The sequence below is a fragment of the Panthera uncia genome, chromosome D1, assembly GCF_023721935.1.
Source record: "Panthera uncia isolate 11264 chromosome D1, Puncia_PCG_1.0, whole genome shotgun sequence".
Classification (NCBI taxonomy): Eukaryota; Metazoa; Chordata; class Mammalia; order Carnivora; family Felidae; genus Panthera; species Panthera uncia.
The window spans coordinates 90,042,507-90,054,450 of NC_064808.1; the positions used below are offsets into that span (position 1 = coordinate 90,042,507).

General features: G+C 54.4%; 1 protein-coding gene across 1 annotated transcript; it reads left to right on the top strand.

The window, feature by feature from the left end:
* Window positions 1-2,466: 2,466 nt before the first annotated feature.
* ESAM (endothelial cell adhesion molecule) lies at window positions 2,467-11,695 on the top strand. Its single transcript, XM_049611287.1, has 7 exons — window positions 2,467-2,696; window positions 6,138-6,325; window positions 7,614-7,815; window positions 8,016-8,171; window positions 10,110-10,232; window positions 10,499-10,625; window positions 10,861-11,695. Exons 1-7 carry the CDS (start codon window positions 2,627-2,629, stop codon window positions 11,174-11,176), a joined length of 1,182 nt encoding a protein of 393 aa, XP_049467244.1. The 5' UTR covers window positions 2,467-2,626; the 3' UTR covers window positions 11,177-11,695.
* Window positions 11,696-11,944: the final 249 nt, after the last annotated feature.

Sequence of the window (11,944 nt, forward strand, 5' to 3'; positions counted from 1 at the left end):
ATAACTATATGAGCTTTGCAAAATAAAACGGGGGGGGGGGGAGGGGGCTTTAATGAAGCCTTATAATGAGTCAAGGGGGACGGAGACCCTATGTGCATACATAAGAATCAGCATGAGAAGATACTTTGAGATATGAGGTATAATTGGAAGAAATACTAGTGACCTGCACGTCTCTTAAATACGAAACTATGAACTTAGCTCTTGCATGCAACATGTTTGTGGAAGCAGGCTCCAGGTCACTCACGGGTTATCTGCCAACATTCTCATTTTACACAAGGGTAGAGAATAGGGTTCATCCCAAAATGCATCTTGGCACTTTCAGAAAGGAATAGAGCTGCTCTGCTAACTGCTGTCACTTTGACTGGCTCAGGGTCAGCAGAAAGAAGTGGTTGGAATAGGCGTTCCAGTGGGAAATGTTTTGGTTGGGGTCAAGGGTGGTGAAAGAGTCCTCACAGGACTGCCCCTGTGTCACATGGAGATTTTCACTGCCTACACATCTTTGGTTGCAGCTTTACTTCTGATGTTGCAAGTTATTTGGGATCTAAATTCCAAAGGAAAAGTTGGCTACAGAGAGTGTGTATATTGAGGCTCTAACATAGCACTTGATAGGTATGAGCACAGCCTGCGAAATTAGTTGCTTTGGCGTTCCTGAGATGCAGCCAAAAGACTTTGTACTTTCTTGGAGGGAGTTACTTATTTGGGGTACATTAACCCTGGTGTGGAAATGAAGGAGGAATGTTTACAGGAGCTGGTTTGCAGTGTAAACTAAAGGAAAATTTGAGTGTGATAGAATAGAAAAACCAAACCAACAGCCCCCTCCCCTAGTACACACACACACACACACACACACACACACACACACACAAAACACCTTGACAGTCTAAGCTTGTAGGTCCTCGAATAAAGGTATGAGACTGGCAGTAATCTATTTCTGTTGCCTTTGCTGCCGCTGAGCTGCCAAGTATTAGATTCCAGGGGTTACATGAGCGGTCTGGTGTTTGCATAGGCATTGCTCAAAGCCACTGCATGGCAGGTATTTGAAGAGCAGCCAGCAAAGTCACGCTAGGAAGAGGCATCTGAAAGGGTCTGTGGGGCACTGTGTACAAAAAGATCTTGTGCCGTGCAAGCACAAGGACCACACTCGGTGTTAAAACAGTGCAGAACTGTATGTGGAGTAAATGGAATCGGAGCCCTGACTGCTTTTCTTCCCAGTCCACTGCCACTCGGAGCAGGCAGCGCCAAGGATTCTTTGTTATGCTTTCTGCCCCCGGTGACCTTTGCTCGGCGGTTAAGCTGTGCCCGGATGTTTGAAGCATCCGTATTTTGGCTGTTGGACAGAGAAGCTAGAACAGGTGCGTCCCCTTCTGTAAGGGAGCTGCGGCCGCCAGAGGGCGCAGAGGTGCCTCTGGACAGACCCGGCGGAGGGGCGAGAGTGTGGGGGGCGGAACGGTTAAATTAAATTCGCAGCGAACGCGATCTAGTCCCGGGAATTAAAGGATCAGAGCCGGCACGATGACGGATAAGGGACAGTGAAGATACAAGGATAAAGAAATGGGGGGACTTTGTCCAGTTTACCTTCCCACAGCTGCTCCTTCCTCCCCAGTCAGCGTAAGGCCTATAAACCATTCTGGCTGGAGGTGAGGAGCTGGGAGCCGAGCTCCTGTTTCCTCAGTTTCCTGCTCAGCATTGCTCCAGTCCTTTCCCTGCTAGGGGTGTGGGGCACAAGACCCGGTCACCTTGAGGGCTGGGTTTTAGGGGGTCTCCGAGGACCTGCGGAGAGCGCCTCTCTTCGCCGCCCGCAGGTGCAGACGGTCCCCGCGCGCACCTGCGGGCGCGGCCCTAGGCCTGCCGGGTGGCAGCTGCGGGGGGCCCCTGCGAGGCAGGGTGGAGGCGGGGCGGCCGCATCTCTTCCCCGCCCGGCTCCGAGGAAAGCAGCTGTTGCGAGCGGGAGAACCGCGCCCCTTCCCGCCGCTCCGCCCCACACACTTCGGAAGCGCAGTGGCTCCGGGACAACGCGGCTCCCCTCTTCCTCCAGGAAGGCTGTCCGGCTTAGGCCGAGGACGCGGTCCCCCCAAGCCCGGAGCCAGAGCCCAGGCCGGCTACGGTGTCAGGCGTGCGGGTGGCTCCTGGACGTCGGAGGATCCCCAGACCTCCCTCCCTTCCCCGTCTTCCGTTCCCACCCCAAGCGAGCGGAGGGGGGAGGGCATGGCCCCAGTGTGGCAGTTCGGGACCTTCCCGTTTCCCCTGGCCCCCGGCCGGCTGTGGGGGCTGTGGGGACACCGCCACTTACCCGACCCCACCCTGCGTTCTGCCTGGGCGGAGGCCGCTAGGTCCGGCCGTCGGAGCGCGGGAGCCCTCCTCAACCCCCGCCCGCGGAGGGTCACCCGCACGCCCCGCCCGGGGAGACCGCGACCTCTCCGCCCCCTCCGGACGCCCCGCCCCCCTGTCCCCGTCGGTCCCCACCCCGCCGGCTGGACACGCGCGCACAGACTCCGGCTAGAGCCGCCCTTGGTGTCAGTGGCCGGGCTCCCGCGTCCGCCCCAGCTGCGGAGCCGCCTTAGCACCTGTCGGTCGCTGAGTCCCGGAGCCGGCGCCCCTGACTCCGTCGGGGCCAGGAAGGGGGGCCATGGTTTCCCTGCCCAGGTCCCCAGCGACCAACTTGCTGCGGTTTTTGTTCCTGGGGCTGAGTACCCTCGGTGAGTGCCACCCGGGACCGGAGGGGGGGTGGTAACTTGAGATGGGAAATGGGATGAATACAGCCCCCGAGGGAGGTGGTTTGGGGCACTGGTGAGGAACTGGATGGAAGGGGACTCCCGCCTCTGACTCTCGTCCTCCTCCCCACACACTCCTCCGCCCTCTCCGCACCCAGGGAGGGCATCGCTGGCTGGTATTGACTTCTGTCTCCTTGTCGTCCTCGACAGCTACCACTTTGGGTGCGGTGTGTGTGTAGTAGGGGAGAGGGGCAGGGCATCTAGCTGGGTAGACCTCTACCGGAGATGTGGGAACATTCCTCACGCGTACTCCCCACCTCCACCCAGCAGAGCCGGATGAACTGAGCTACTAGATGAGACACTGGCTAAAGAGCTTAAGGACTTAACTCCAGCCCCCCTCATATCCCCCACCCCCCACACAAGCTGATGTGCAAGAACCCCCAGGAATTCCCTGGATCCCAGGCTTAACAAACGCACTTCGTGTCAATTCCCCGGCCCAGATCCTCTCTCTAGCCCCCTCCTGCTTCCTGCCCTGGGAATAAAGGGAGGTGCCCCAAAAGCATGACCGTGAGGTCACTTGGGACACAGGAAATGGGGGAGGGGTTTGAATGCCTAGAGGAGCAGAATTGTGACCCCCCCCCCACGAGGTCCACCACCCCCATTCGTTCCCAGAGCCAAAGGGACAAAGGAAATAGAGAGGAAGTTCCTCAAAGAGTCAGAGAGGAAGGGTGCCTCCTTGGAGCAAGTGCCTAAGGAGTGTTGAGGGCTTCCATTCCTACATCTGGAGGGAAAAGGACCCATCATAAACTAAGCCCATTCTAAACTCCTTTCACTTACTCCAAGGCTTTCTTGCCATCTCTTTTCAAGGATCCCAAATAGGGTGAAGGGTGAGTTTGTCAAGGTCAACTTTAACCCCTTATTTCTCTCACTTTGGAAGTCACCAGATGCAGAGAGCTATGGAGTGCAATTCAGTCACAGTGATGGGGTCTGAGATGGGAACACCTAATGCTCACCCGTGCCCCCTTTAGCTTTGTGCTGCAAGGTGTGGGGACATGAAGTGGGTCCCCAGACAAAGAGGGCTCTAGAGCAGCCCACCAGCCGCACTGAAGATGGAACATCTTTCTGCCCCTCTAGGCTTCGTGGGCCTACTCCAGGATCTCTTAACTTCTCAGGTCCCTTCTCCCAAGGTCAACCTCAATGCCCCTTTCCCCTTCTGCGTTTCCCCCATCTCCCTGCTGGGCATTTGGGAAGCAAGGGAAGAGAAAAGTCCAAGTTCATTGCTTGGGCCTGGTCTACATCTCTCCTGTAACATCTTCGTTTTCTACCCTAACTTTGAACCCCAGTTTTTACACGACAGCCCAGGCTCAACGTCCCTAGCAGGCCACTGCAGGGGGCTGCTGACCTCTCCGTGGCTGCTCTAGAGTTAAATGGCACTCTGGCCGCCACCCGGTGCTTGGGGCAGGCATCCGCTCTGCTGGGCTAGGCTGCACTGGGTTCTCCCGGAGGCCAGTCTGTTTCGCGCTCCTCCGCGGTTCTGCGCTGCTGCCCCTGGGGCGTGAGAAGCCGGCGGGGGGAGTTTCTCAGAGAAAGGGAGACTAAAAATAGTAGCCCCGGGGAGCGGGCCCATTTTTGTGCTCTTTACGCCCTTGCCTGCTCTCTCACTCTGGTCTCAGAGTGGGCCAGAAGGGTCCCTTTCTTGGGGTGCCCCTGTGTCCTGCACTCAGACCCACTACTCCAGTGTCCTCTCCCCAGGGCACCACGGACCTTGTGAGCGAAAGGGGCTTCTGCTGCAGCGGGCACCCAGACCCGAGGGCAGGGAAGCCTCGGGCCCCCTTCAGCCATTGGTTTCTGACAGGGGCATGTGCCCAGACCCCAGTGTGTCCATCGCTATCTTTTACCACCCCTAGTCTTCCTTTTGCAAAGTGGTAGGATAAATGCAGGACCTGGGGGAGGACGTCGGGGTCGCCTGTGGCGAAGAAGCTCTTGCCTCTCCCGGGACCCAGGCAGGGTTCCCAAGGGGAAACGTTTGTGGTCTCTCGGGAGTGTGCTCCAGAAAGGCCAGGGAAGATCCGGCACTGCCCGAAGGCCTCCCGGCGTCCCCGGCCTCCGCTCGGCGAGCAGCGGGCCAGGTCCCCAGGGGGGTCGGGCTCCTTGAGGCAGAGGTTGTTTTCGCCTCTAGAGCCTCCGGTCTAGCTGCGCCTCCGTCATTGTCTTCTGCCTTATCACCGGGCACAAGTTTCCCGCCCGGCCCGCGGGGACCCGCCAGGAAATGGATAAGGGGGGTGCGGCGAAGGCCAAGGAATAGGGCCGGGGGTTCTGTAAAGACGCACAGCCGGAAAGCCGTGGGGGTGGCGCGCATCCTGGCCGGATCTGCGCCTGGCCCTTAGAGGCCTTTAGGGCCTGCTCCTGGAGGGCGGAAAGCCGGGCCTGCGTGCGGCCTCTGTCCGCGCCTTGGCCGCCTGGTCACCATGTAGAGATGGCGTCTCAGATTCCAATGCAGAGTGCTGAGGCCAAGGACTACGGTGGCCAGCATCCTCAGGCCTGGTCGGGTACAAGCCCGAGGTTATCCGCCCGCCCCCGGAAGGGTTTAGCATTGGGCTGCTCCATTGCCTCTCTGAAGGGCAGATACTGCCCATTGCCTCTGAAGGGCAGAACGTGAATGTTTCTGGACGCCATCGTGCAAGCATAGATTCCATTGTCCTCTCCTTGAAACTGACACCCCAGTCCACCGCCTGAACTCCATACGCAAGCAGACATAAGTTTTGTACTTGATTATCAGGGGACCATCATGCGTGTTCCCGCTCTGCTAAGAGTTCCTGTAACCTCACAGGACCCGTCTGGATCGCCTGGACCCAAAAAGGGCCCCCTTCTGGGTTCTCAACTCTCCGCTTTCCTGGGGAAGTCCCTGGGTCGGGACTGAGCCTGGGGGCCTGGGGAGCACTACGTCAGTGGGCCAGGTGGAGCGCTAGATCAGAAGGAGCCGCGCGGGTTAATCGGTAACCGGCAGGCCTTCCAACCCCCTCTGCGCATCGCTGGCGACCCTCAGCAGCATCGAGACCCATTCTAGCCCAGGGAAATTGGGGGAGCAAGTGGGCTATGCAGAGTGTAGATGAAAAGTGTTAAACCTACCCTTCCTCTCAGATGTCTTCCCCTCCCCACTGGAAATCTGCCCCCTCTTCCTGGTGCTCTGAAATCTGGATATCAATAAATGCACAGAAATGTGTCCCTAACCCTGTTATGAACCCAGGAGCTGAGGTTGTGGAGAATAAGGTCTGATAAAATCCCAAAGCAGGACACTAGGTCTGCCGTCCCTGGGCAGTGTGGGATCTTGCAAGGTTCGTCCTCTCCTCTGCTGCCTTGGGCAGGGCCCTCAGGCAGAGTGGGAAGCCAGCCCTCCGTGCTCACACCTGTGGCTCTTGTCCCCAGCGTCCCCCTCGCAGGCCCAGCTGGAGCTCCACGTGCCCGCTGGCCTCACCAAGCTGAAGGCGGTGGAAGGAGCAGAAGTAGTGCTCCCGGTGTGGTACACCCTACAAGGGCAGGTGTCCTCCGGCCAGACGTGGGAGTTGCTTGCTGTGATGTGGTTCTTGGAACAAGAAGGGAAGGATCTGAACCAGGTGAGGGAGCAAAGCATCTCAGCCAGAGGCTGGCTACACCCTGTGACTGAGGGCAGGGAAGAACTGAGGAGAACAGGAGGGGTGGCCAGGGAATGGGGGACAGGGAAGGAGTTTCAGGAAAATACACGGTCCCTCATGGGCTCAGTTTTTGTTCTGAGCTTGGAGGCTGCCCCAAAGAATTTTCTTGTCCCCAGTTTTCCCTAGAAATCCAGCACACGAAACACTGGAAAGTGGAAAGGCATTTTGCTTTGCTTTGCTTTGAGGAGGGGCAGTGAGGATTGGGGTTTGAGGAGGGAGGAAGGGTTAGGGCAAGTATTACATCATTTTAAAAAGCTGAGCATCACCCTATTTTCATCTTCTCTGTGCTTTGGACACTGTCACAGGCCACTTCTCTTCCCACGTGATTATCTGTCCTGCTGCCCCTTCATACACTCCTTTGAGAGGCAAGCGGTAGGCTCCTGCCCCACCCCCCCTCCATCTCCTAACCTCAGACCTATTCTCAGAGGCAGATTTACTCAGAAGCCAATGAAATGTCATTTTCAGAGCCCCCTATTTGCATGAGCTCCTCCCTAGGCTCTGAAAAGTATGTTCTAGAAGTCATTTGATAAATAGGGGGTATGTGTGACAGAAATTGAGATTACAGGGGTAGATGTAAGTTTTGCAGGGCCTGAACTTATACATAGGGAAGGGGGGACATCTTCAAGAAAAAGAAGATTAAAAAAAGATATTTAAAAAATCCTGGATCGGGGCGCCTGGGTGGCTTGGTCGGTTAAGCGTCCGACTTCGGCTCAGGTCATGATCTCACGGTCCATGGGTTCGAGCCCCGCGTCGGGGGCTCTGTGCTGACAGCTCAGAGCCTGGAGCTTGTTTCAGATTCTGTGTCTCCCTCTCTCTCTGCCCCTCCCCTGTTCATGCTCTGTCTCTCTCTGTCTCAAAAATAAATAAACGTTAAAAAAAAAATCCTGGATCTATCCCTGAATTCTAAGTTTCTTTCATAAATACCCCCTGTTTACATTATCCCTCACCCATTATACCACCTTTCTAAACACCCCAAGTGGGAGATAAAGAGACAAGGCACAGGGGATCAAGAAGCGTCGTGGTAAAGAGGACCCAGGGCCAGTGAGGGTGGCTAGGGGGGAACAGGGTGAATGGGGACCTGGTACAGGTTCGAGGGGATGGGTGCAGGGGAGGAGCACTTGAAGACTGCCAGTGTGGGGGAGGGGATTGGCTGAGCCCGCGGGCACAGTGCATACATGTGATAACCGGGAGGCGTTGTACCCCACACCAGGTGTTGGCGTACATCAGCAAGACCATGACAAGCAAACCTGGGGTATCCCTGGTCTACTCCATGCCCTCCCACAACGTGTCGCTGCGGCTGCAGGGCCTCCAGGAGAAAGACTCTGGGTCCTACCGCTGCTCTGTGAATGTGCAAGACCATCGAGGCATAAATGGGAGCCACAGCAGCAAAACTTTAGAACTCAGTGTGCTGGGTAAGTGTGAAGCACACACTTTGCAATACTGCCCCAGCCCCCAGGGAGGTCAGGCAGGTCTCTCCCAAAAGGCTGCCTGTAAAGGTTGGAGGAGGGCAGATGGAGTGACAGAAGAGGGAGGCGGGGAGTGTAGGAGGTGGTGGAGGTGGGGGTCTGTTGGTTCCTGGGGATTGAATTTTTAACCTGTCTCCCTGCTTTAGTTCCTCCAGCTCCTCCGTCCTGCCGTCTCCTGGGTGTGGCCCGTGTGGGGACCAACGTGACCCTGAGCTGCCAGTCCCCCAGGAGTAAGCCAGCTGCCCAATACCAGTGGGAGCGGGCACCCCCATCCGCCCAGGTTTTCTTTGCACCAGTTTTAGGTGAGGGAACTTCTGGAGACAAATGAGTGTGTGGCTGGGGCAGGGAAGGATGAGAGGTACCAGGGGAGGGCGTGGTTGTGAAAAGGGGAGGCAATGCTGCCAGGTACTGGGGTGGAGGAGGACGTGGGGAGAAGGGTGGAAAAAGATGGCCCACCAGATGCAGGCACTGTGTTCAGGGCTTCTGCATGCTATGTACTTTTGTTACTGAAGAGGGTCTAGAGCAGATGATCTGCATTCGAATTCCAGCCCGGCCATTGACTAGCTGTGTGACTCTGTGCTTCCATTTCCTCATTTATTTATTTTTATTTTCAAAATTTTTACTGTTTGTTTTTGAGGGAGAGAGAGAGAGTGTGAGTGGGGGAGGGTCAGAGAGAGAGAAGGAGGGGCAGAGAGAGGGAGGGAGGGGCAGAGGAAGGGGGAGGAGCAGAGAGAGAGGGAGACAGAATCTGAAGCAGGCTCCATCCAGGCTCCCAGCTGTCAGCACAGAGCCCAACACAGGGCTCGAACTCACAAACCATGAGATCATGACCTGAGCCGAAGTCAGACGCTTAACCAACTGAGCCATCCAGACGCCCCTCCATTTCCTCATTTGTAAAATGGGGATATCACAGCCCTGATTTGAACACACCAGCTACAAAACATATTTGGGGACAATTGGAACGTTTTCAATATGGATAATTAGATAGTTATTATTAGGTATTAGATCATTCTTTTAGAGAACTATTAATTTATTGGGTGTGGCAATGGTATTGTAGTTATGTGGTCAGGGTCCTTATTTTTTGGAGATTCATGCTGAAGTGCTTATTTTTAAATGTCTCACAAAAATTCTTTGGGGCTCCTGGGTGGCTCAGTTGGTTAAGTGTCCAACTTGGGCTCAGGTCATGATCTCACAGTGTGTGGGTTCCCAGCTCAGAGCCTAGAGCCTGCTTAGGATTGATTCTCTGTCTCCTTCTCTCTCTGCCCCTTCCCCGCTCATGCTCTGTCTCTCTTTCTCTCAAAAATAAATAAACATTAAAAAAATTTAAAAAAATCTCACGAAAAGAGAAATGAAATAAATATAGCAAAATGTTAGCAATTGTTGAATCTAAGTAGCGGGTATATGAGTTTTCAATTTGTCCCTTTTTCTACTTTTCATTTGACCAATTTTATAATGGGTTTATAAATATATAAAAATATATTTATTTTTTAAGCTACTTTTTTTTTTTTTTTTAATTTTACAGAGGGGGAGGAGGGGCAGAGGGAGAGAGGGAATCTTGAGCAGGCTCCACACTGAGCGGGCTCAATCCCATGACCCTGGGATCAAGACCTGAGCTAAAATCGAGGTCAGACACACACCGACCCAGCCCCCCAGGCTTCCCAAAAGTTGTGTTTTTTTTTTTTTTTTAAACAGTGTTTATCTCATAGGTTTGTTGTGAAATTTTCACAAGTTTGTACACATAAGGGACTTAGTCTCTGGCATAGAGTAAGCAACCAATAAACTTTAACTGTTATAATAATTATTTCATATAATCCTTTTAATGCCATCATGGAGGTCATATTACCCCATTTTATAGATGAAGAAATTGGGCCCCAGGAAGAGGAAGTAACTTGTTTAAAGTCACATGGCCTATTCGGGAGCTCAGGTTTTCTGATTCCTAGCCTAATATTTTCTTTTTCACCACACCGCCAATCTGGAACAGAAATAAAACTGATATTTGGGTTTCTCTGGGCATCAATTCCTCCTTAAATCTTTTTAGATTTCAGTTGGGGACACTGGGCAGAAGAAATGGAGAGGGGCATGGAGCTAGCAGCTTTGTACGTGGGGGGAGAACTCAGCATGGCGGTCACAACTTTTCCCACCATGAGTCTCCCAGAGAATCAAAGAGGGCATCCTGGAAGGGGCAGAATTTTTCAGTGGGAAAGAAGGTCCCTGGACTGATGGTCAAATTGTGTCCACAGATGCCATCCGGGGGTCTTTAAGCCTCACAAACCTTTCCAGTTCCATGTCCGGAGTCTATATCTGCAAGGCCCACAATGAGGTGGGCAGTGCCCAGTGCAATGTGACCTTGGAAGTGAGCACAGGTCAGTGAGGGGTAAGTGTGGTTAAGGAGAAGATTGGTCACTGGTGGGGGTGGGGCTGCAAGAGGAGAGGAGGCCTGTCTGCTTGTCCTGGTCAAATGTTTGTACAAATGTTTGGTCACTGGCTGGCTGACCATTTCCTGCTGACAGTCAACCCCTCTTCTTAACATGGAAAAAGAGAAAAACTGTTAATGGTGGCAGTGGGGTAGTGGGATTGGAGGGAGTGGAGAACGGCTGGGGATCTCCCTCTGACACCAAGGTCTCCCCAGGGCCAGGGCCTGCTGTTGTTGCTGGAGCTGTTGTAGGCACTCTGGTTGGACTAGGACTGCTCGCTGGGCTGGTCCTCTTGTACCATCGCCGGAGCAAGGCCCTAGAGGAGCCGGCCAATGACATTAAGTAAGTGTCCCCAGTCTCTGTCCCAATGGGGTTCTCCTAGCTTCCCTCAGCTGGGAGTTCAGGCAGCTGTCATCTAAAGGAAAGGTGGGCAGTGACTGAAACATCATTCCATTGGGGGATTTTAAGGGAGAGGAGAGTGAACTGGTGTGTGAGAGGGGAGTAAGACAAAGCAGGTAGAAATCCCCCCTCTTCCCCCATCCAGCTTCTGACATCTTATTGCTTCTTTGATGACTAGGGAGGACGCCATTGCTCCCCCGACCCTGCCCTGGCCCAAGGGCTCAGACACAATCTCCAAGAACGGGACCCTTTCATCTGTCACCTCAGCACGAGCCCTCCGGCAACCCCAAGGTCCTCCCAGGCCTGGTGCACTGACCCCCACACCCAGCCTTTCCAGTCAGGTGCGGCCCTCACCCAGGCTGCTCAGGACAGATGGGGCCCACCCTCAGCCAACATCCCCCAGCCCTGGTGGGGTGTCTTCCTCCACTCTGAGCCGCATGGGTGCTGTCCCCGTAATGGTGCCCGCCCAGAGTCAGGCTGGGTCTCTGGTGTGATGGTCCAGCCACTTGTCAGCTAAGCTATCTGGTTTATCCCCTTCTTCTAGCGGTCACCCCTGTACAGAGGACTGAGTCTTGGGAGACCATCTTCTAGACCTCCAGTCCTCTGCCCCCACCTTTCTTTCCTATGGGAAAACTGAGTCTCAGTTAAGACTCAAATTTTCAGGAGGTAGAAGGGGAAGTGGACCTCAGATTATGAAGAGCGTCCGCCCCCTTGCCCAGTTCTCTCAGTGGCTCTAGTGAATGCTGCTGAGGTTGGCTACCTGCCCACTGGGGCCCTGGTGGGGACTGCCAGTCAGGGAGTCCTCCAGGCCCCCTTGATCTGTACTCCACCCCATCTAACATCACCCTTCACTCCTGAGCCAGCTCCCTGCATTCAGATAACCTGTCCTGCTGGCTTGGCTGGGTTTTGCTGGGGCAGGGGATAGAGAAGGTATTTTTTAAACTAACTTGAAATGTCTGTTTTTGTTTTTATTTTGCAAATTTTAATAAAGATGCACTGTGTTTGTATGGAAAGTGAGACTCAAATTGCCTTTTCAAACCCAAGAGCGCTTCTCCACACAGCTTCCCAGAATCTTTAAAAGGGTCATTTGCTATCAGGTGGCTGGGGGAAGGCCCCAGAAGCCTGAGGCTGGGAAGATCCTAATCCACTCTGGGGGGTAAGGGGATGAAATTTGGTGCCCTGTCTGCTAGAGCTTGAGTTCCCAAGGCTTGGGGTGTGGTGCTCTTAATCTCCAGCTTCTTCTTAAGCGGTGGGAAGAGTCA